General features: G+C 38.0%; 3 protein-coding genes across 4 annotated transcripts in view; 2 read left to right on the top strand and 1 right to left on the bottom strand.

Moving 5' to 3' along the window:
• Flo2 (flotillin-2) overlaps positions 1-5,802 on the bottom strand; it is a 177,447-nt gene extending 171,645 nt beyond the window's left edge. Inside the window, exon 1 of one of the 2 annotated variants that reach the window (XM_076893166.1) lies at positions 5,506-5,802. In XM_076893166.1, the coding sequence (XP_076749281.1) occupies positions 5,506-5,554 (49 nt within the window). In that variant the 5' untranslated portion in view covers positions 5,555-5,802. The remainder of the gene's footprint in view (positions 1-5,505) is intronic. The other variant, XM_076893165.1, reaches the window with a different exon arrangement.
• A 518-nt stretch (positions 5,803-6,320) lies between these two features.
• Positions 6,321-10,879, top strand: Sip1 (septin interacting protein 1). The gene is made up of 8 exons (XM_076893139.1): positions 6,321-6,604; positions 6,713-6,932; positions 7,046-7,223; positions 7,318-8,273; positions 8,875-9,071; positions 9,617-10,045; positions 10,166-10,323; positions 10,409-10,879. Exons 1-8 carry the CDS (start codon positions 6,496-6,498, stop codon positions 10,655-10,657), a joined length of 2,496 nt encoding a protein of 831 aa, XP_076749254.1. The 5' UTR covers positions 6,321-6,495; the 3' UTR covers positions 10,658-10,879.
• Positions 10,880-13,307: 2,428 nt separating this feature from the next.
• LOC143422490 (regulator of microtubule dynamics protein 1) overlaps positions 13,308-25,083 on the top strand; it is a 297,728-nt gene continuing 285,952 nt past the window's right edge. The window contains exon 1 of the mRNA XM_076893172.1: positions 13,308-13,318. The gene's annotated coding sequence lies outside the window, so the exon portion shown is untranslated. The remainder of the gene's footprint in view (positions 13,319-25,083) is intronic.

Below are 25,083 nucleotides of genomic sequence, written 5' to 3'. Positions count from 1 at the left end.
CAACCATAATTTAATGAATTTACTCGTCGTCACTGCTCAGTATAATCAACCGAGAACGTTTTTTCGGTGGAACGACATCGCCTTCACTTTCTGAACTTTTTTCGTTATTTAAAGTTTTTGTATGTTTTCCCCTCTTAAAAAAATCTGTAATGGAACTTTGCTTGCTGGTTCTTATTAGATCATTGTAAATTTCCCGGTATGGAGCTAAACAGTTTTGCAGCTCCCTTTTGAATTTTCGACTTCTTTCCGTCGAAGGGTCTTCATTCAAGAAAAATGATTCCAGATTTTCCGCTAAGCATAGGCCTTCTTGTAATTTTTTTAATGTTAAATTCTTGACTGCACAATCTTCGTCAGAGCTAACGTCCTCAAAATCGATTTGATTTGCATCTAGGGATGCCATTTCGATTAATTCCGCTTCGTCAACTTCTTCTTCCACTAATAAATCTTCAATGTCTTTGGAAGCCATATCCACAAAACCTTCGCCTCCGATTGATTTAGCGACTTCTAATATCGCACCAATTTCATTTTCTAATGTTTCACGTATGTTTTCCGTTTCAATTGCAGAGGGCCATATCTTCTTCCAACACGCATTTAATGTTGATGTTTTTATTTCATTCAGTGACAAAGATATGATATCGATGCAGTGCTTGATGGAAAATTTCTTCCATGCTTCCATTACGCTAATTGATTGCGAATCGGTTGCGTCTAAAATCCACTGTAACGATCTTCTTATGTAATATGTTTTAAAGGTGTAAATAATACCTTGATCCAGTGGTTGGAGCAACGAAGTAGTGTTCGGTGGTAAGAACATTATTTTGATGTTGGGATGTGTTAAATCTTGTGGGTGGCATGGAGCATTATCTAATAGCAACAGCGCCTTGCAGCTCAAATTTTTTCGCTTTAAATACCGCTCAACGCTTGGCACAAAACAATTCAAAAACCAATCTCTAAATAAATGTCCTGTTACCCAAGCTCTCGAATTTGCTGTCCAGTATACCGGCAAGGTGTTTTTATTCACGTTTTTTAGTGCACGAGGATTCAAAGATCTGTACACTAGCATCGGTTTTGTCATGAAGTCCCCCGATGCATTACTGCACAAAAGGAGCGTTAAACGATCTTTGGACACCTTAAATCCGGGTGCAGTTTTTTCTGTCTTCGATATGAAAGTTTTACTGGGCATTTTTTTCCACCAAAGCCCAGTTTCGTCGGCATTGAAAACTTGATCTGCTGTGTATCCTTGCTCGGCTATAATGTTTTGAATTTTTTCTGGATACGTCCTAGCAGCTTCATGATCAGCCGACGCAGACTCTCCTTGGATTCTTATGCTATGAATCGCAAAACGCTTTTTGAATTTCTCGAACCAACCTTTACTCGCCACAAAATCTGGATTGACAGAGGATTCTCCTTGTTGTTTGAGATGGTTGTAAATTTTTAATCCTTTTTGTTTTATAATATTGCCATCTAATGGAATTTTTTTTTGACAGCAATCGTCAATCCAAATGCTGAGGGCCTTTTCCATTTTCTCAATTATTGCTGGTCTGGGGCGGGCTGAACGTTTTGCGGATGTCGAAGATCCTGCGGCAACTGCACTTCTGATTTCTTTTTCATTTTTCTTGATTGTTCTAATTGTTGCTTCGTTCAAATTAAGGTTTTTCCCAATGTGGGATGCTTTTTCTCCTTTCGATAGACGATCCAAGATTTGAATCTTTACTTCTAAAGAAATGAATTTTCTCTTGAACGTTGTTTTATCTTTACCTGACATTGCTTGGGGCTGAAGCTTAATGTCTTAAAGATAAAAAAATTGTTCTTTAACACACCGTGGCGCGACGTAGACTACCGAGTAGCAGCGTGAGACACTTTTGTTTTCAGGCCACGGAGATGAAAGTAAAGAACGTACGAAAACCACACGGAAAACTGACTGACTGACTCTTCGAGGAAAAAACACACGCATTTTAAACCAGAACTATCGTAGGCGTTGCCTAATTATTAAGCAGCAATCGTGTGTTCCCACCCTAACTGGGCGTACCCCAATGTCCTACGGGGGACATAGGGCCCGATAAGAGGAACAACCGTCTTGCTCTTCCAGCAATTTGGAAGTGACATCGTGCACGTGGCTAGCAGAGCCGCGTCGGGCACTTTACCCGGTCGTAAATTAGTCTAAGGCTAAGACCGCACGGAAAACTCTTATACTAAACAGTCTCCGTTGGTGAACGTCTCAAGTGCTGGTCCATGCCTTGGGATACCTAATACGCATCAGACCTACATACATTTCCGCAACGATGTATCTTTAGGACAGCAAGCCTCGCCGCGGCTGTATAAGTACATACAGTGTTGTATGTACAAAGGATTTGCAGTTTTCTCATCGCGTTATAGCGAAAACGTGTTGTAGGATACCGTGTTGTAGGAGGTTTCCCGCAATTTACGAATCGTGTTATAGCGAAACCGTGTTATAAGATACCGTGTTAGAGGAGGGCTACCTGTAATATTTTGTACAGTACATTTAAAGAACTTATGACTATAAAATGGTGATTGATAAACGTTGAATTTTTGCGACAGACCGTTTTTACTTTTTCAGTAGATTTGTGTGGAAAATTATAAACATTATCGTATACATTAAATTGTAGTTAATTGTATTTATCTTTATCTTATTTTGTTTAATATTTGCTACGTTTAATTAATATTAAGTGCATCGGCTATTCCTTATTACTATTTTTTCTACATTATTACGAAACGTCGAATAATTTAAAACCGAATGCGGATATTGCGTGGACATGTAAGGCAATGCTAAACATATCGTGCAGAAGTGAAAAGAAACTAAATTTTCATTGGAAATATTTGGTTTTGAACAGTTGCAAAAATTATATTCAGCTCGAGTAGTATAGCATTTGTAAAAATTATATTTAGCTCGGCTCTTACGAACTAATTAATTAAGCTTATACACAGTATATACAATTAATATTTATATTAATATATATTGTGTTTTCGTAATTTAATAATATTTTTGTATGACGGCAAGAATTAAGTGTTATAAAATTGGAGACTTTGATGCAAAAACCAATACTTTAATTAGTTGTACTTATTGAAGCTTTGAGCAGTCTTCCACAATGCCGATTGAGTCTAATGAATGCTCTAAAACTTTCAAAATTTCGACTTACACAATGGTTGTACCAAGGTCTTCAATTGAGATACAATGTGAATACATATTGGCCATTGATTAATTCTTTCACAGGGTATGTAATCTTGGACCACTTCGTAACACGTATGACTTAAATCGCGTCATACTTACGTCTGATAATCAATTTAATTTCATATGCGAGAAAGTACTTACATATTTCGTTACGTATTAATAATTGATACTTTTTTTTTAATTTTGTATGAAATGTGTAGTATATACATATAGTGATAGCTCACAATTTCGTCTTCATAAAACATTTAAAATAAATAAACCTTCATCAAAGTATTCAAATGTATATGGTGATAACATTAAATTATTGAGTAAAAATGATCAAATAAGAGTTAAAATATAATTTCAAGGACATCGTACTTTTCTATATATTAGAATCCATTTTTATAACATTGTATTGCTATCGACGTCAAAACAAGATAATTGAAATATCTCATGACCTTACAATGACCTCGAAGGTGAAAGAATAAATTTGAATTCAGAGAACATGAAAATAATAAAATGAGAAAAATAATACATATGTTTAAAATCGCTCGGTTTAAAATTCAATAAACAAAGTTTCTGTTAAAATCGTCAACGTTGAAGAATTTTCAGTCATGCTTGTTATTTGCAAACGAATTAGATACGAACAACTGTAATATAAGTACTGCGTAATGATGCAATATCACCATAGGGGACAGTAATTTCGCGTTATTAATTTGACGAAAGATAACGAACGATTTGCATGCAGAACGCAACGCGTAACAATCGCAATGACCTACATCGTTGTTCATTCCGATAAAACGGAATTTTGCGTGTAAAAGCTTACAACGTGTTTATCAGCGATGACGTTGATAGGGAAACGAGTCATACTTTATCTTGCAATATTGGCTTGATAAAACGCTTAAAGAAATTGCAATGAAATGAATTCATATTGACTCAGCAATATTAACGTTACTGATATTTGTTTACAAATTGTTGTGCCATGTTGTTAAGAAACCTTGTATATTCATACAATAGATGAATATTTTGAAGTCAACGTGTACGGCGCCTTTCATATCTAGCATTTATATAAACCGTCCAATTGTCCGGTTTGTCAACAAATTTTTATGTCTTTGCATATTTACAGTGCATGGAAGTTAAATAATTAGAGAAGTTTGCAGAAGAGTTGAAAGATTTGCACCGATTTCTTGTATGGGACATTTAATATCCAACTATGAAATTGATATCAGCTTTGCTGACCACTTGAAAATTAAGCTTGTAGTTGCAATTAATTATATTTATTTTTCCAATTAAATTTGTATATAGGTACTTTGTAGTAGAGATATGTATTCGCATTTATCTTTTTGTTATCTTTAGGTTATAAGTCTATCAAATATTTTTAGCAATATATAAAAAGAAATCAAATGGACAAACTACACATCGTCTATTTATAGCTGTAATGAATCATAAGTACGTATACTCATATTGAGAAAAAATTTTCAAGATTTATTTGATCGCTTTGCATTAATAATAAAAATAATATTACAATGTATGTAATAATAATTATTTATGAGACAATACTGCTAAAGATTTTATAGTAAAAGATATTTAGCCTATGCTCCAGTTTCCAATTAACCAAGATGAACTACACACGTACAAGTGAGTTTATTAATTTTACCTTGAAGCCACTTGGCTCAAACCTATTTCCTCAACACATTTTGCCAACAAGCTAATATTGTATTAAAATTGTAGAGCAAAAGTACTAAACAAATATGTTAAGTTAAACACATTTCCATCAGTTATTGCTTAGTTTAATGACAGAAAATATATATCATTAGTTACATTAATATTAGTCATGATTCTCCTGCTAGGAATTAATAATTTTAAGATAAATTTCTGCATTGTTATAGATTCTTAAAAATCTAACGTATACTTTTAGTCAAATATTAACCATACCACATGCATAACATTATATGTTTGCAGCACAAGAGATGTTTGACTTTCCTCATATTACATCAGTGAATGGCTGCTCACACATGCACAGACGGAGAAATGCAACTACATACGTATCAAGCCAGCATGCCTAACTGATACTGTCATGGTTGATAAATTGTCAGATTATTACAATCAATCGATTGGTTAATTTTACGAATACACAAGTCGTCTCGTACAAATCGCGACAACACAACAGTCTTTCATGATTCAAGGCCAATGTAACAATTAAATGTCCTTTTTCCTCGAAACCGGTAATAAAAGCTTTCGAAAAAAATCAAGCGTGGCAGCTCTAGGTTAATATATTGCACCGCTTGACTAATCCATACAAAATGATTTAAAAGCAGGTTAGTCATTTCTGTACATACCTGACACGACGAGAGCTTCGTTTGGACCACAAGTGTGTACGTTTCCCATTGTCAGATTAACTTCTTTTTCTAACGAAGATGTAACAACAAACCGGCACAAGCAAACAACCAACACTAACACTGTTACCACTAACACTATTCTATGCGATAAGACGGCAGTGATGAGATACGGATTATTTCAAAAACCCCGGTAAATCATTAATAACATACGGTAACCCGCGTCAGTCGCGCGTCGTAAGGTTACGATGTTACTCGAAGCCACTACCCAAAATTATTTGTAGCTTTTGTAAAACCCTAGTTCGTCGTGCTACCAACTTCGAAACATCCACTTGTAGCGACATCTCCTCGGGACCACATTTTTATTGTACGAAGTTCGCTTCGTAATTACGATCTATTTACTTCTCTGTTTAGACATTCTTTGCCGTCGATGATAATTGCATGAAATTAAGATAAAAAGAGAGAAACCAATTTATTCCTGTAATGTTTGAAATATATTATTTTTATATTGGTAGTTTTAATCCGTGCTTTTATTGTAAGATAAATTCAGCCTGGTGATAATCCCCATTTCTAACTAAAAATTTATTGGTTGAAAGCTCCAGTTGCATATTGAAAACGATCACGTTACATGTACTTTATACAATTATTATATTTTGTTTTATATTTAACTATCGAGAAAAAAGTATTTTTTACTTCTTTAAATTATTTTTGCTATATTTAAACTTTTATGAATGTGAGACATTAATAAAGTACTAAAAGCTTGAACTTTCCGTTTCAACGTTTCGCTGTGCATGATGGTAGTACTGCTTTGATACAATGAAAAGGACGTAGTTCAGTTTTATGAGAATACAACAAAACATAACCTTTAATATTTGATGATTTCCAATATTATTTCACTTTAGTGCCGCATAGTATTTAAAAAAGTATTAAGTTTAATATAATCAGAACTGTTAAATATTTGTTCTGTATACTGTATTGATAAATATTGACAAAATGTCAGAAGACGAAGTGGAAAGTTTTGAAATCACAGATTACGATCTTGACAATGAATTCAACATTAATCGTCCCAGACGTAAATTATCAAAAAAGCAACAAATGCTTGGTAAGAATATTTTTTTAATAATTATCACATTTTAATAAAATAATAGCAAGCATATTTTTTTTTACTTGCGACATGTAGTTTTGAACCTAATTAAACTTCTCTATTCAGGTATTTGGGCAGATGATAGTGACGAAGAGGAATTATCCGCTAGACCATCGTTTAAAACTTTTGATAAAGGACCAAAAAATTATACAACTCCCGTGAATTTTGTAGCAGGCGGCATTCAACAAGCTGGAAAACCGAAAGAAGAAACGGGTGATAAAGATGATGACGAAAGTGACAATGAAAGTGCAAGCAGATCTCAAAAAGAATTTCCAAATAGTTCAAGGTAAACTTAATCAATGCTATTCATATTATACTATAATATTATCATTTATTCATGCGATAGTATTAGCGCAACTGAATAAGCTAAAATTAATACCAGATTTCTGTTTTTTGTAGTTCCGAAGATGAAAGACCAACCTCTATGCATTCACGTACACCCTACTCGTTAAATATAGATGGTGATATTGCAGGATTACGCAAAAAGAAGCACAAAGTGAATCCTGTATTAATGCAAAGTGGAATGGGCAGTTGGGAAGTCTACACAAAAGGTATTGGAGCTAAATTGTTGCTGCAGGTATATACATATAAAAAGTACTAAATACATACATGTTCCGGTTTATCTATAGTAATTATTTGTGTAATATGTGATCGATCTATTTTTTGTTTAGATGGGCTTTGAACCTGGAAAAGGACTAGGTAAACAATTACAAGGTATAAGTGCGCCAGTAGAGGCACACTTGAGAAAAGGCAGAGGCGCAATTGGTGCTTACGGTCCAGAAAAAGCACCAAAAGTTCCAGAGAAGAAAAAGGAGGATGAAACGGAAGAAGGAAAGGATTCCAAAGCTAAGTTATCACAATGGAGGAAAGGGGATGGGAATGTTGCTAAGAAGAAAGTAAATTATGTGTATCGGAGTGTTGATCAAGTTATAGAAGATGGAAAATTGAAACCGAACAAGAAAGTGAGAATATCTGATGAGATGAGTAGGGTTAAAGTTATAGACATGACTGGACCAGAGCAAAGAATTCTTAGCGGATATCACGCGATAGCTGGTGGTCAACAACGACCCGATGAAACCGCCGCGGTTACTGATAAAAAGTCAAAAGTGAACTTCTCGTTACCTGAACTCCAACATAATTTAAATATACTCGTGGATATGTGCGAACAGTACATTATACAAAATGATCGAAGGACAAGGTGTCTCAGTGATAGAGTGGTTGCGCTAGAAGCGGAGAAGAAAAATTTGTCGAAAGTTATAGATCAACACGGCCAGTTAATCGATACTTTGGAAAACGTTCTAGCGATAGTAGACAGATTGATAGATGATACGAATCAATTAACGTTGCAAGAAACCGCGGATGCTTTCAAAGATTTGCAAGATAAATATTACGAGGAATATAAAATGTACGAACTCGGTGAACTGGCTAGTAGTTTCGTTGGTCCCAAAATCAAGGAATGTCTCATGAGTTGGAATCCATTGCTGCAACCAAAACAACCTATCAAGTTGTTCGAACAGTGGAAGAATATCCTAGAAAGTGGTACCACTACTCTTCAGTCGAGAACCATGCACCCGTATGACCAGCTTGTTTGGAATTCTTGGATGCCATCGATTAGAGGCGCTACGCAGTAAGTACTTTTTTTTCTTTAACGCGGAGAAATTAAGGGTACCTCGAATGCTGAGGTAAAAATTTTTGATGATCATCCTCAGCACTTGCTGTGTGAACGAAAAATTAAAAAAAAATATCTCCGGTCGTTTCTTCTGCCGGGTGCTTTGTGGCGACTGAGATGGTCCCATTTACGGTTGGGGGATACGATCGACGAGTCGTTTACCCCCCAACGGTCTTCGTTGCGAATAAACGCGTGCAATGGCTAAGACGAGGACTAATGCTAGCTTGATCCAGAAGTAGTTGATTTTAAAGTCTAACTAGACTCGAATAGCGTCAAATTCAACAATATCGACTAAAATATCGACCGCAACCTCTATTAATCCTGTAACTACGATCGAGTTAGAGACAACATTCTGTTGCATTTTAATTTTACCATCGATATAAAGTTCTATCGTAAAACATGTCTAATATGAATATCGTGTAATGATGAAACCAATGTAGCATCATTTTTTAATTATATAAATACAATTAAAAATATTTAAAGATTTTCTGGCATAGTAAGAACTAACATACGACTTTCAATACGAGACAAATAAGCGATACTATATTTTTTTAAATAGACAATGGGCATGTAGGCAACCAGAACCGCTAATCGAATTGATAGAATTTTGGATGCCATTACTTCCAAGTTGGATATTGGAAAATATTTTAGATATGTTAGTTCTTCCGAAACTTACTCTAGAAGTAGAGGAATGGAATCCTCTTACCGATACAGTACCCATTCATACATGGATCCATCCGTGGTTACCACTTTTACGTAAGTATACATTTATTTATTACAATATATCTCAAATATATCTTTTAAAATATAAAGTCATATGGGCTATAATGATATTTCGATTAAACATAGGGTGCATACATATAGGAAGATCTTTTTAGGAAGATAAAATATATATCTTATTGTTTTCTAAATATATATTTTTTTACGCATATAATAGGAATAATAGGCTTTATTATAGAGGCTATATTAGACGGCATCATTGTAGACCGTTCAATGCCATTTTAACCTCTCGCTATTTTGAGGATTCGCATTATCCACAGCATCTATACGTTCTATGCTCAACCGCTCAATGCAAACACCATAGTAGATGAATACGTAGCCTTGAGCGGTCTGCACTGATGCTCTTCACTATAGACGCGTACAAGTGGTACGCTATACCATCTGAATCTATTATATAAGTACATACAGCGATACATTTTCCAAAGTGTATTTAATCATTAAACAATACGTGATTGCATTTAGTAGTACCGTTACTTAAATTTCTATGAATGAACAAGTTTTTTAAAATTATTCTACCACAGGGAATCGTTTGGATACATTGATATATCCGATAATAAGACGTAAATTAGGATCTGCACTGGGTGGCTGGCATCCGTCCGATAGATCTGCTAGACTTATGTTACAACCGTGGTCCAATGTCTTCGCGAAAGGAGACATGGAAGCCTTCTTGGTGAAGAATATAATTCCCAAGTTACAAATAGCACTGTCCGAGTTCGTTATAAACCCGCACCAACAACATTTGGACCAGTGGAACTGGGTTTACGAATGGAAGGAATTAATTCCAACCCACATAATGGCCAACTTGTTGGACAAATTCTTCTTCCCCAAATGGTTACAAGTTTTAGCTCTTTGGCTGAATCATTCGCCGAACTACGATCAGGTTACGAATTGGTACATGGGATGGAAAAACATGTTGAGCGAGAAAATATTAGCTGAACCGTTAGTGAAAGGTGAATATTCAAGTTCAGACTATACTAACGAATAGAGGTGGCGCATCGTCTAACATCAAGTTTTGCATATATCATCGAATAACGACACGGAAATATGTTCGTGCATTTATTTATTTACAGAACATTTCAAGAAAGCGTTAGAAATGATGAATAGAGCTGTTTCGGGGCCGCAGAGTCATCAGCCGGGCGCGATGGAACAAGTTTCGTATTTGACGAGTTTGGAAAGAACTCAGCCAAGCATGTCGCAAATGCCGCCAACTGCGCAGCCACGAATGGAGGTGCGATTTAGTGTACAACAATTTGATAAGAATATCGTTAACGTTCCATTAATTTGTTCCGTCTTCTTTATCATTGTTTCTATAGAGACTTGCCGAGGCGGTAAGAACAGCGTCACAGATACCTCATGGTTTCAAAGAGCTTGTTCAGAAGAAATGCGAAGAAAGGGGTATTTTGTTCATGCCCATACCGAATCGATATAGGGAAGCGAAACAGGTGTACAAAGTGGGCAATGTTCAAGCTTACATAGACGGAAATGTTTTATTCGTTTGTCACAATGGCATGAATTGGATGCCAACGCACTTAAACGCGTTACTGGACATGTCTGAACTCTAGGCAAAACTGTATAATTTAACTCTAATTTAGCATGTAATTAACGGCGTCGCGTATATGTAATTATTTATCCTGTACATATACTGTAAAATACTTGATAGAATCTTATAAAATATAGCACTGGAAGAGGAAAGTTCCATTGCACGGCATGTGTAGTCTACAATAAGTTGACTATCATTTTTTTGTACGAGGTATGATGTATAATAAATTATTACACTAGCATAATCACACTCATACACGTATCCGTTTTATTGTAATTAATCGTATTTGTTCGATCGTTTAAATAGAAAAATAACGCTTCCCGAGAGCTGCTCAGCTTCTAACTGGCACAAGACAATAATAGAAAAGGTTCAAACGCTCAAGGAAGAAATTGTACTCAAGCTTCTCTATATGGACAGCCTTGTATCGAGGCTCTCCATCTGAAGCGTTTCTGTGTGTTTCGTACGAACGGGAAACATCTCTTTTCCTCGATGGTACTCCCCGCATTTACGTTTCACGAACGCAGTCCCGCGTCTGCGAATGTTTGTTTTATTGACCACTTCTGTTCGAGGCGGTCGAAGTCGAACGCGTGTAGGCGCCCCTGGTTATCCCACTACCGAGGCGCAGCTATAAAACTCCTCGATATGGAAAGTTGCACGTGATCCTGTAGAAGTCGTACGTATGTACCTACAGAGTCGGCCAATAGGCATCGTGTATCAACCACCATGATGTGTGCCGGTCCGGTGTACCAACCATGGGCGCCATCATGCGCGAGACGCATGGATTTTCAGACTTACCCGATGGGTGAGTAACAATAATAATACCGATTTGCTACGATACTGTTATCATCCCTTAAACACGAATTAAGTTTATTCAATTTTATGAAAACTATTAATAACTATAAATAGCATTTTTCATTTATAGTTTTATAACTTGTAATTAGGAGATCTTTCTTGCACGATGTAACAATTTTAATAATTTTAGCGTTTTATGAATCGATGACTTGTCTCATTTGAAATATCGGACTTTTTGTTTCATATTAAAATTAAAAAATACAAACAAAATGATAAATATTTAAATATTAGAGAATTAAGAAGAATTAAGAAAGTTAATGTTATCTTTTACAATCGCATACGTATTACATACTTATTCGGAACAAGAAATACGAATTTCTAGGTACATATTTCCCACTAAGTTCCCAGTGAACTAATAAAAATAAATTTACACGTTTATAATCGGTCAAAACGCCTTCGGTTATCCTTGGATCATCGTAAATACATTTTCCCGACAGAACAATTATCGCGAGTGCATTCAATCGTGACAACCTGAATACTTAACAATTCTTGAATAAAAAAAAAACGAAAAAAAAAAACACGAGGCTATTTTTGCATTCCTCGATCGAAGTTGAGTCCGATTCTAGGTGACGCCTATGGCACCACTACCAGCGTTGTCGTGTCACGTACGCGCGGAGGACTGGTCCTGTAAGAGGATGGACATCTCTCGCCTACACGCCTAGCAGATCTGTGCTCTCGGGTGTCGAGAAAATTTGCATCGGATCGGAGTGTGTCTGCCTAGTAACTGGCTGCCTTTACTGCCACGGTGCTCGCGGCGGCCGTATCCGAGAGAAACGGTCCCTGCACTCTCTTTCTCTCCGCGTTCGAGAATATGCATACCGTGGTCATGCGAGCCCGAGCACTTGTCGAACCGTAAGCCAGATCTTAACGTCTATCGGCCGGGGGACAGCCGAGGTGAAGTTGTCGCCTCGCGAATGGGAAATATTGGGCCGCCGCGAGACGTGCGCGTTCGAAAAAAATCGGAATTACACGCACGGAAAAGGAAAGAGTCACGTGTACCACGGCCAGTCTCGAAAGTATCGCCGGATACTTTGCTCGAGTCGCGTGTATCGCCGTGACGTCTCTGCCTGCGACGTGTCGACGATGAAGAGACCCTATGCAGATATCTGTAATCGACATCTCGCGATTCTATCGCTTATTATGGATGCCCTTGAATTTCGAACACGACTATGCGAGTCAATCGTGACAGACACTCTTCGAGTAATTGAACTTTTTCTTTTAATTTAGTAGCTCTGATTTCTACAAGCAAATGAAGAGTTTTCCGTTGAGATATGAAATAACATTGACTTCCAAATATTTGAATCGTATAACACGAAATGGGGATCTGTTTTGACGGAGATTCGTGTTGGAGACTCTGAGTGCGTGATATGAACAGCCTTTGGTTTCTGACACTTCCTGTGACATTAAGATAAGCACAGGATGTCCATTACATGGTCTTTCATCATCTTATGTAAAGCTGATCTCAGCTATTCATTTTGCTTCATTTATTGCTAGGACGTAAAACAAGTTTTTTCCGTATAAAAACTTTATTTAATTGGAATGTGTTAATGCTGATATATCCTACTGATAGTGAAAATAAATTGACACTTTTAAAAAGTATCTACAAATTAGAATAAAACATAGAACATAATTTGGATTGCAAGGTAACGTCTTATCTCTCATAAACTAGTAGCGTTTATATTACAGTCTGTACAATGTGAACAGTTTCTGAAATAACTTTCGAAATTACTTTATTCTGGTCAGTGTGCATAATGGACTAATTATAGCCACTAATGGAGAAACAAGCTCGTACAACGCGGCATTAAAGAATCCTCGCTGTGACAAAATAAAAGTGATGAAAATTTCACTTTTCATACAGCGTACCGATGATTCTCCTGTTTTTATACCCGGCTGCTTTCATGTGTCAGAAATGAAGTTAAGGAACCCGCTTGAGGCTGCTTAATTAAGCGCCTTGGTATCGAACGATTTTCAATTATCGCCACTCTACCGTTCTTATATCGTCCTTACACACATATACCAACGTATACCGACTTTCACTTACACATATTCGTACCAAATGCATATACTTTATTTCACCACGAAGATAACTTCAGTTTCTGCAATTATGGAAATTTAATAACACCTTAAAATAATGGATGAAATTACAATGTAAGCCAGTATTGTCGAACGAACCGAAATGCATTATGTTCACTGAAAGAGGGAGCAGAGTAAAGAATACGTGGAGTTTGATACCATTTTTATCGATCAAGTTACAAGCGATACGTCAACCGTCCCGTTCTGACGATATTACATCAGATTTAAATTTAACTTGGAAATATCCGTTTGGTCGTCGCGAACGAAGAAAAAAACAAAAGGCAGACGTTCGTTTCCCTTCCTTATTTAAAAAGTGTATTTGCACGGTCACAGTTTTAGCGTGAAAGGGGACGCCGTATACTTAACGTATACTTTAAGATTAATGCTGATTCAATATGAAGGAAGCGAGATTACTCGGGCAAGGCGACTGCTTAATGGCAACGCCATTCAGATTGCGCCATCGTATCACGGTGAATGAAGTCCCCGCGCGATAGCAGGTGAAAGAGTGAGGCTGGCGTCGCGGTCCGCCGCATTTTCGACTCCCGATGCTTTTACGCGTCTCGAGAATCGACGTTTCCTCAGACGTAATGGCGTTCCGCTTATTACGTATACAATTTATACTGGGGGAAATTTGCATAGATAAAACTCGCCCGTTTACTTTCCTTTATGATTCCCATCGAAATTCCTTTAATGAATCTACTTAAGATGTATGGCGTGCGATCGTAATGGATTCGGTGAAAATACCAAATATGATCGAGAAGGTTCTCTGATCGTTAATTCTTTCATGATTACTTGAATATTCGATAAAATAGTTCCTTTCTCTGATTCTGGTACGTAATTCTGTTTATTTAATTTTTCTACTAGATTTTACTCTTTGAGAATTTAGTAAGAGACATTTGATTAATTCTTGGTTTACAACAATCGTTTCTATATTAAATTCATGAGGAAAAGGTTTGTTTAAATATCATAAAAAAAGATCGATAGATTGTCTTCCTTTTTGTTTGAATTCTATAGTACATTTCTGATTGTGTATGTTTTGTGATTGTTAAGTACACGTTCGCTGAATATTGCGCTAGGTGCCGCCTGGTAGCTCGAAAGACCACTCAATAATATGGGACTGATTAATTGGATGTAGCTAACTGTCTGATTCCAGCATTTAGACGGTTGGCTCAATATTGTACTTTAATTTTAGCTTAGTTTATTTGACTGGAAAATCAATCTGCTTACTAAATTCTGATACTAAATTTTAATACTAAATCCTGGTACTAAATCTTACTAAATTCTGATGTACACTTTTGTTAATTTGCTTTTTGCCCAAAGTACGTTATGTCCTGGAAGGAACGATGGGGGTGATCGCTGACAGGCGAAAGTTTGACAGCAGCACAGAAATTCTCCTAGGTCAAGTTGACCCTAACGGTACAGGTTCGCTTATTTATAACTTAAAAATATTCTGCATTCTAAAGATCCTTTGGAACGTGACTTTATGGTAAGCTTGATGAAATCGCTGAAGCGAGACTAGACCCTAATAAATGAAATTACTTTAAGTGCCACATATTGGCTGCAGCCGGTCTAATATAACCAAGGAAAAGGTGAAACTCTGTACATAATTGGCCGTGCCATAAAGTCGTTTCTCTGTAGCTTCAATAAAAACATTCTCCGAACTTGTTAAGTAGAATAGAAATATGGTTGTCGAGTTACTTACTCTGCTGTCGGACTGGAGGTGGCTGTATCTACTGCCATCACTTTCGTCGCTCAGTAGTCCATATCCATTAAAACGAAGACAAACTTCATCATAATGTTACTCGTGCATAATTCATTATGAAAACAAAAATAATTTCTATGTTTTATTATTCGTAGAGTTCTATTTTGGTAATAATTTCTACGCGAAATATCTGTTTTATGATTAATTATAATTTTCGCTTCAAAATGATCGATAGAAGTGATACTACTGATTACTATTAAATATATGAGATTATATACAAATTGTTCATGAAGACCATATAGAAGAAGAAATACTTTTTGTTTGCAAAAATAATCGTATTGTTGCGACTTTTCAGTAGGTAGCGATTAGTTAAAACGCAACTATTGGATGAGGTCGCTAACCTTATAAGAATAATGCTCAAATGGATGATATATGTATTTTTATTGTATTGAACTATGATATCTTGGTAGATTGTGATATATGTATTTCGTTCTATTGAACTGTAATATCTTGATAGATTCTGATATATGTATTTGTGTTCTATTGAATTGTGATGTCTTGATAGATTGTGATATATGTATTAACTCTGCGTACATGATCGTGATATTGACTTTTCTTTGAACTTTATGTGATTTTTACCCCCTTTAGTCTCCATGTGATTTATTTACTTTAAGTCGTCACTTCCTTATACTTGCAATGTTTGTCCAGGGGTATGTCTCAATTCGAAGATGTCTAAAAAGTGGGAAAGTCTCAAGCAATCTTGTAATTGTTTATGCAGAGGAGTTATCTTGTGTATTATTTAGTCCACGTCCTGTTAGGTGAGCTGAAAGTGATGTCTGGTTGGGGGTGTGTAACGTAAAGTTCCATTAGCAATATTTGTACAGTGATTTCTTTATTTGATCCCATCTGGTGACCGTACAGTGTTTTATGACTGAGTTCCCAACCGCGTCGAAGTTTATGATATGTCATTTGTTATTGATCAAATTAAGTTACCGATGTAGTAAACTTTAGTAGTGAACTTTACAATGTGCAATGTGGGAAAAATTCTATCGTCTCAAAAGTAGTAGACGCGCTGTCCTCATTGTAAACTGGGAAACTCCTTATATCCCAACCGCGTCTGCTCAATGCTTCTTAATGACACCATTCGTAATTATAAGCACGCCCTCGGCAGTTACCATACGTTTGCATTATGAAATAAGGCCACGAAGACTAGAATCGTTGCTCGTTTTTCTGCACGCACAATGGAAATTAAGCGAATGCATAAATAGAGAATAGCGTGTGATTTCTATAAGTTTCGATCATGACTTGGTCGTTATCCGTTCGTGTTTCCCTTGAAGCGGTCCGATTTAACAGATCTAACGACCTCGCGCAATAATTTCTGCTTCAATTTAAATCAATCAAAGCTACGACTCGTTACTGCTGTTAATTGCTCGCGTAGTAATTAACGATCGTTGTGCAGTCCTTCGCAGGACTAGTCAATAATTATGCTCTGTCGCTTAAATGTAAGCGTAAATTTGCAATTCCAGACACGAGAATTAATCCGCGGAACAAGTACGCGTACGATATCGGTAATAAGAATACGCACGCTCGATCGGTCTGTGGGAACGGAGTTCGTAAATGTTCTTGAAGCGTACGGGGATTAGTAACAGACGGAAATATTCATCGTCCTCTTCTAAAACGAGTGTATCGCAAATTTAAGCTTACGTATTTATAAAGTCTACGCAGCTCGTAGACGTGCATCTGCATCTGCTCTGTTGTAAATTTAAACATTGCGTATCATTGCTTAAAATAATCGGGACAGACTTTTTTTGTCAGTTCGAAAGGACCAGGTGGAACGAACCAACAATCTTACACATTATATCGTAATTAATGTCGTATAAAACATTTTCGTTGCTGGTTGTACGTTTATGCAATGTTCCATGTCGCGTCGAATCGGTTTGGACGCGGAGGAAACGTCGAGCGCACCGTTCGATCGGTTCGATTATTTATTAAGACCGTGGCAAATGCGTGCGACCGTCTAAATAGTTCGTTAGAGAGGTCGACAGCCTGGAATAGCTGGGTAGACCCGCGGACATATGTTTTCAGCGAAACGTGATCGCGCCCAAACATTCCGATCCCACGCAAATCGCGGTCCCAAAGTCCCTCCGCGAAATGCCAAGTACACGCTCGCAGAGACAGCCGAACGTCGAGGGCAATTTAGCGATCGTCGTCGGTTCGTTGTTCTTTAACAGTTTTAGAAAGTTATCTCGTGTCGCCGCGTTAGGGCGTACGCGTTAGGGCCAACGATCGTTCGCAAGGTGTTCGTCACGAGAAATTATTCGAAAACTACCGGAGAGATCGACGATTGACACGATCGTCGAGTTTGGTCTCTTTTTTGGACCTTTGGTTTCTCTTGGGATCAACTTGGGTACTCTTCATACTCTTAACATTGAATATTTTTAATTTTTAGTGAAACACAAATTATTCCATCTTCGTTCACAGTTCCATCGCAACGTTGATAACAGCGAAAGGAAGATACGACAAGGAATAAAGAACGTGTAGAATTATTACGCGCGTCATAGTATAGGTTTCTTCTGTTCGCCGTCTGATTCTTTCACGACGATACTGTCATCGACAGAATCGCAAGTTCAAAATTTGCATGCCACCAATGGCTCGCGGAAGCTGTGCCGTGGACCTCGCGAATCGACCGACCGATTAGGTTTATGTAATAGACGGATAAATTCGGTGGATGATTTACGCGTCTGACTATTTCGAAGGGATTAACAGACGCGTGACTTATGGCGGCGTCGATCGTGGGCGTCGCGAGGAGATTTGAACGCGGTCTTTGCATATTCAAGACGTGGAAAAGAACGATAATACCGCGGCGCTGGCATACCGTTTCGGATAATGCCACGTTTAGAGGCAAATATCTCCGCTTTCTCTTCGTCTTGCTCAATTGTTACGGTATTTAAAGAAAAATCGAAATCACCGACAATTATTCACTTTGAATGTCATCGAACGATCGCTTTGGAACTCGGAGATAGACTTTGCTTCAACAATTGCTGCCTGCCATGTTTATATTCATGTGAAACGATTATTTTGCTTCTATCTTTTAATTCTAATAATATCCCCGAATAAGCCGTAGAAAAATTTAAACATATTTGTTAATTTCTTAATGAAATAATTTTATAGTTTGACTAACCCAACTTATGCCTTGAAAAGTAAAGAGGTACCATTTTTTTATTTTGAAGAAGAAGAAGAAATTCGATGGTTTCTTTGTAAATATGAAAATCGAATTTAAACATGTAACATTAACAGATTTGAATGAAATAATCAGTATTCGAGATGCATCCCTCAGACAATGACAAATAAAGTCTTCTGTGTCACATATTATATAAGTATTTGTATTAACTAATTTGTGACGCGTTTACATAACGCCGAGTTAGAAATTACAAATTAAAATAATTACAATTTTATCATGTTTTGTAATAGTTAACATGGTACGCTTATTGTTACAGTAAGATTTTAAGTGTAGAATGACACCTCATGATTAAATCGTGTGTGTTGGAATAATTGTAAGAGCAGGTTTCGCAACACTTTGAATGTCATTGAAAGGTTACAAAATTTTATTTATCGCTACATAAATGTCGCTCTTAGATATAACCCTAAAATATGTAAATATTACACAAGCTAATCTTAATTGTAAAACGAATAATCGAAAATTACAATACAAACGAAAAAATTACGCGTCTTCAGCACGAAGTGTCGATGATGAAAATTTATTATGAAAATCCCGTGTCGAACAGAGTGTTGCAACATTCGCAGTTCGACTTATTTATAGTAATATCCTCCAGAAAGCTTGAGAAAAGGAACTCTCGATTACGTTACGGTACCTTGCCCGGCCTAATACGCCATAAATCATGGAAATTTGAAATCGCGGAGAAGCAGAGGAGCACGATATTACCAGGTTGGGAGCAAGGAAAGCTGCTGCACGCACGGCCGAGGAGTTTAATGCGAACAACGCATAACGCGTATCTGGACAAGATATGCTCGACAGGCTTCCTTTAGCCTCGATCGTCATTTTGTTCCTCTTTCCGCATTATCTGAAAGCCCTCCCAGGTCGTGGCTTCTACTATAATGTACCGAACCGTATTGCGGTCTTCCGCGGCTTTGCTTCTAACCAGACGGGGTCTGCACGCGGGCAAATGTCATTTGCGTACACGCGTCGAACGATGGACAAACCGAAAGAGCGTTTTAGAAACGAACGTTACTAAGTCGTACTTTTCCGCTTGACACATTGTTATCTCCCATTGCTTTTCATGCAGAAGAGATAATTCCTATCTCGCGTATTCCTCTGCCAGATTATCTGGCGAGTATTACGGAAAACAAGATGGCCACTCGCTGTCTGTATGCGCGTCTGGCGTTTTGGTAAACATCAAAGCTGTGTTAAATTACTAGAAAAATTTGCATTAATCTCCAGATACAGGCATAAGGTAAATTTGTTCAAAAATGGTGCAGCCAAGAAACATATTAGTTTTTAATTATTAGACATTTAGCTTTAAATTGATACCAATGTCATAAAAATTAGTCGACTATTTTTTTCAATTATGTGACCTGAATTACCAATGAATAAAGGAAGCTAAAATACTTACTTGCTCGTGAGTGCAATCAAATAATGATAATTGTGGAGGCTATTTTTTTTATTACGCTTAGATGTACTCAGAATTTAAGATTAATGTGAATGCATGTCTGTATAATATTTTTGTAAAGGAGTAGGTTTCAAAGGAAATAATTCCACGATATATACAATATGTAGAATAAATTAATGCAATATCATGTAATGTAAAATTAGTGTACACGTTTGAGGTTTATGGCAGATAGAGTCATGCTGAAACTGAGCCGTATTGAGGTTTACTCATCGGATCAGAACTATGTACTTCTAAACGAAGACTCTTGAAGCAAGACAGATGCGGATGAAGAAGATACGGACCACTCTTTGCATAACAGTCTATTCTTCCCGGTCTATCCTCAATCAGGTCATCTAAGAGTCGAGTCGCTTTAAGGAGTTTCCATTTGTATCCTTCTATCCTAAGGCTGATTCATCTAGACCAGTGTTAGCCAAACTGTTCTCATTACGGAACATTTTTTAAGTTTAAACATCTTTAAGGAACACTAGTGCAAATTTAGGTTCTTAATTATAACTTCTTTTTAAAACTTTGTTTTAAATTGTGTCAAACAACGTTTCATTGTTCTCTAACCTGAATTTCATAATTTTTCGCGGAACATTTAGTGATTATTTTCGAAACACCAATGTTCCACGAAACACCGTTTAGAAATAGCTTTTCTAGACCGTACCCATTAAATACTCTAATATTGTGGTACCTAAATAACAAAAATCTGTTTCAATTTCTAAAGTGGTTTGGTTCAATTATTTTAATCTCTATAAAAATTCTACCCCAATCATTGTGCACCATAATGTTCAACACCAGTCCTACTTTGCAATCGTGTTATAGGTTGGTAAGAAAACTTGAATAACACAAAATGAAACGTTAAAAACGATGGTACCATGACGCATAAAAGACGTTCGCTTCCCTGAAGTCGTCATTCCGCGTACGCTCATCTACATCGGAGCATCGCAAGCATGGAATTCCAGGGTTAGTCACCGCATCGAGTGGTGCCCAACTGAAACGTCGTCAATATCCCTTTGGTTCTTTTCTTTCTTTCGCTAACGAGTGAGTCAGAGGGGAAACGTTGGCACGGCACGGGTGAACGAACACCAAGAGAGCAACCGGTGTATTGAACCAAGCAACAGGTGTGACTCGCGTATCTCGGCTAGGTACTTACGTGAGTAATCTGGCTGCTCGTGGTCGCTGGCAGGTGTACGTAACCGCGTTCTGCGTCTACGGACGCGTACATATTCGCTGGAAATGACGTAAACGATCGCTTTCCGCGATATCATTTCGTGCATCGACCGCGCGTAGGGTCCGTGGCAGGTACGCATAAGTCGTGCGAATTTTTTACACTCGCCATATAGTTGCCGTAGAGATATTGGTACCATTGGAGAACGCGGAATGCGATTAGGTCGATCTCGGAGGTATCCACGCTTGGCTGAGTCCTGTAATATCGATTACATTCGATCAATAGTTGACAGTCAATGCTTATAATTATAAAAAATTCAATTGATACGAGAAATAATGTGATGGTAATTTTTGTTGCAAAATTCACATTTTTCGTTTCTTACTCTTATTGTCAATTTTGTACACTTAGTGAAGCATGAGAAATTGAAGAAGGTAGCCTGGCACGAATTCCATTTAATAACACGCTCGCACATACTCGCGATGTTTCTATTCGATCAAACGGCTGACGCAATTCAAGATACAGTTATGAATTGAACATGAGCCGTTGCATTTTCATTCAGAATATGCAAGAAAGGATAGTGGATCGCAAAAAATCGAAAAGAATATTTCCACAGAAACTATATAGAATCTAAAGTATAACGCAAGAGTACACGCACACACACATACACATCTCGCACGATGTTTGCATTTCGAAATGACCGATGGAATTTTCAGGGTGCAATTACGAATCGCCAGGGCTTTGGACAATTTTGTGAGAAAACAGGCGGTATTACGAATTCCGTGCAGGTATCGAGTCATGGCAAGAAATCAAAATTCCGAATGAAATGCGGGATTCGTGGCACGCACCTGTGCAGGGAAGCAAGATGCGCTGGAAGAACAGAAGGAAAAAGTCCTGGCCGATCTTCGATCATACCTTTAGCCCCCTGGCCCTTTAATCGAAAGGCAGGAGCCTGTAACGACGTGCCGTGTAATGAGTAATGACATCTGCTCGTTGCCCAGGGCGGGGCTAACTGGTCCCACGCGGTCTTCACGGTTCTACGTGCACGAACACCGTGTCCTTTGCTTCCTGCTCGTTTAAACGCTTACGAGCCTCGGTCCAAACGACCTCCATCCGTGCGATTGCCTCCTAGTCTATGCTGTTCGCGTCCTACCCGCAGATTAAATTTATTTGCATCGCGAAGGGAGAAATCTGCCTCTTTTGGAGACATTTTGGGTGAGATATCTGAGAACGTTGACTGAAATTTAATCGAAGGTAACGATGTAGACAAGGAGGATTTATGACGAGTCGAAGGTCAGGGTTTACAATCTACCGAACGATGTTTTACCATTTTAGCGAATTTTAAAGCTTTCGTGCGTCGATTTGGCTTACATTTCGAAGGTAAGTTTATTTTATACAGAAATAATATTTGTAAGAAACAGTTACCTGATTCGAGAATTAAGATTCTAAATTTTGGGGAAGGAAAGCGTTTTAGTATGTGATAACACTTCCTGTGTTATTTGTAATATCCCTCAAACGGGTCAATTAGTCAAGTTGGTAGTTTCAGCGTTTCGTGTAAACAAACTTTGGCGCAAAAAGTAATTTATTCGATGAACGATTGCTTTTTCTAGCCAATGCTATTGAAGAAATATTTACTTAAGTCAAAAGCATCACAGTTCTCTAAAATAGAAAAATATTTCTTCAACTAAAGTTGCTTTTCTTGGCCCAAATGAATATTTACTTAAAACTGTCCAGTGATTTAAAGAGAATGCAATTTCCAAAATCAAATAAACGATTTAATCCCATTTTCAGTTTGCAATAATAAAAATAAAGTTAGAAAATTCATCATTCCGACAATATCAACAAAATGAAACGTAAAACAGAAACAAAGTTACAATCGCAATTCTCTCTCGAGCCAAGTGTACGACCGCATAGACGATGCGCATTGTTCGTAACTTGTTGCATCTCTTTCGAAGCAACTCAGCACGGTGAACCGTGTTATTCTTCTTCGAAGAATGAAGCGAGCGCTATCTCGAGTGTCCCTGTGAACTTTTCGCCGTTTCTCCGCGAAACACGACGCATCGAAAATCGTCCCTCGAGCAGTGCTCGCCGGCGAACGCGGCGCCATTTTCATAACGTTCATTAACCGACGGTGCTCGCGACTGTTGCGCAACGTGACTGGAGAACGCGTAAAGCCGCGATTATAAATCCATTTCATAACGCGGGCTGGATGTTTTAGTCCCAGGTACAGACGTGTACACGCGTACACAACATCGAAAGTGCAATATGTGTCCGCGTTTGAAGCATCCGGCTGCTAAATACGGCATAAGCGTATCGTTGAATCATGGCGGCCCGATACCGTACCAGCTTTGTCGCTGACGTCTGAATCGTAATTGCGTACGAAATATCGTGGTCCGCGTAGACCGTACCCCTAATAAGGGCATACCTTCTACGGAGTGATAAACTATCCTACATTAGGATGTCCAACATCCTTTCTAACATCTCGCGCAGGAATGAGGAGCCTGGTTGTGTAACGGTTTAATAGCAAGAACTATATTACCGGCGTAAAAGAGCGAGAATACGGCTGGTTCAAGCGATACCGCGTCCCATGCACCGCGAATGTACCAGAGGTGCTCGCGCACGCACACGGGGACCGTATAATTGAGGGCTCTAAATTTATAACGCTTTAGTTTGCAGAGGGAATTGTGTAATCAACGTTGCATTCGTTAAGTGCTTTCGTAATAAATGTGATACCACGAGAATGTAATTCGAATGCGTTTTAACCTGGTACTTGAGAGTTTGACAACGAAACGCGCGTTCTACAATACGTATTTCTTATGTATGCAGAGTTCTACCTGGCGGGATGACACTTTTAACAACATTTTTAGAGTACGCTCGTTTAAATGGAAATGATGTTTAGGGGAAGAATTGTTGATGATTCAAAGGATAAGATATTTTTCACCTATTTTTTAATTCAATTTAATTTATTAATACACAATTTAATTGAATGCAGAAAGGAAGAAATAATTAGTACACTCGTGTATTCGGGTATATATTTTCTTTAATAATTTCGCGAGTACACATATTAAATACCATCCAATAATGACGAAAATAGGCGCAAATAAGTAAAATAAGAAATAAGTAATGCCTCTATAAATATTCGCAGCAATGGTCAACAAGAACCGAAAGAGAAATAAGATCAACATGCTTTAAAAATAATCGATGATCGCGCGCGCGGGAATTTCAAAACTCGATACAAAAAAGACGCGTATTGCATACGACTCGGTGGATCGTTCAGAAATATCTCCCACCGTTTTATATGTTAATTAACACCAGTTTCTGCCTCCGCCGTGGAATTTATCGACGGCCAGGCGTAATTCGTTTTAAGGGTGGGAGGATCTCTCGAGCGGGTATAAATACATCGCGGCGCTCTTTGTTACTCTTTCCTTCCTGCGTGTTCACGGCGTAGAGACCGCGATAATTCCACGAGGCGTGTTCGCAGATTTTCACCGTAACACCGTGAATTTTCGAATCTACGGTTACCACCGACTTCGTCGCGACACGTCGCGCGTACGCACGAACGGAAACGGACCGCGAGGCGGAGGAAGCCCGAGAAAGTGGTCATTACCGGCGAATAGCCGCGTCGATGTTGTGAGAGCCATGGTGACCCGTGACGGCGTTATTAAGCGAAAATATCGCCACCGTTTCCAGGGCATTAACGAACAAGTTCCCGCGGTAGAACGTAGACCGCTCCTCGGCTCGGTCGTATGTTTAAACCTGGTCTGAATGTTCTATGAACGAATACGACAAATCCGCGCTTCGGTTCTGACCTTCTTTGGCGCGACGGCGTGGGCGCGTTTACTCCGGACGGAATTACAGTCCGCACTCACTCCATCTTACCTCACTCATTTCCAGTATAAGTAACCGCATTCGCGAACCGTGACCGTCGCTCGTATCATCTGGTTTACGTAATTACCGGTACACGCGCGCGTGTACGAGAGATGTTG

The sequence above is a fragment of the Xylocopa sonorina genome, chromosome 3 (genome assembly GCF_050948175.1).
Source record: "Xylocopa sonorina isolate GNS202 chromosome 3, iyXylSono1_principal, whole genome shotgun sequence".
Classification (NCBI taxonomy): domain Eukaryota; kingdom Metazoa; phylum Arthropoda; class Insecta; order Hymenoptera; family Apidae; genus Xylocopa; species Xylocopa sonorina.
Note: the sequence above shows the minus strand (reverse complement) of the source record. Positions and strands in the feature narration are given on the sequence as shown.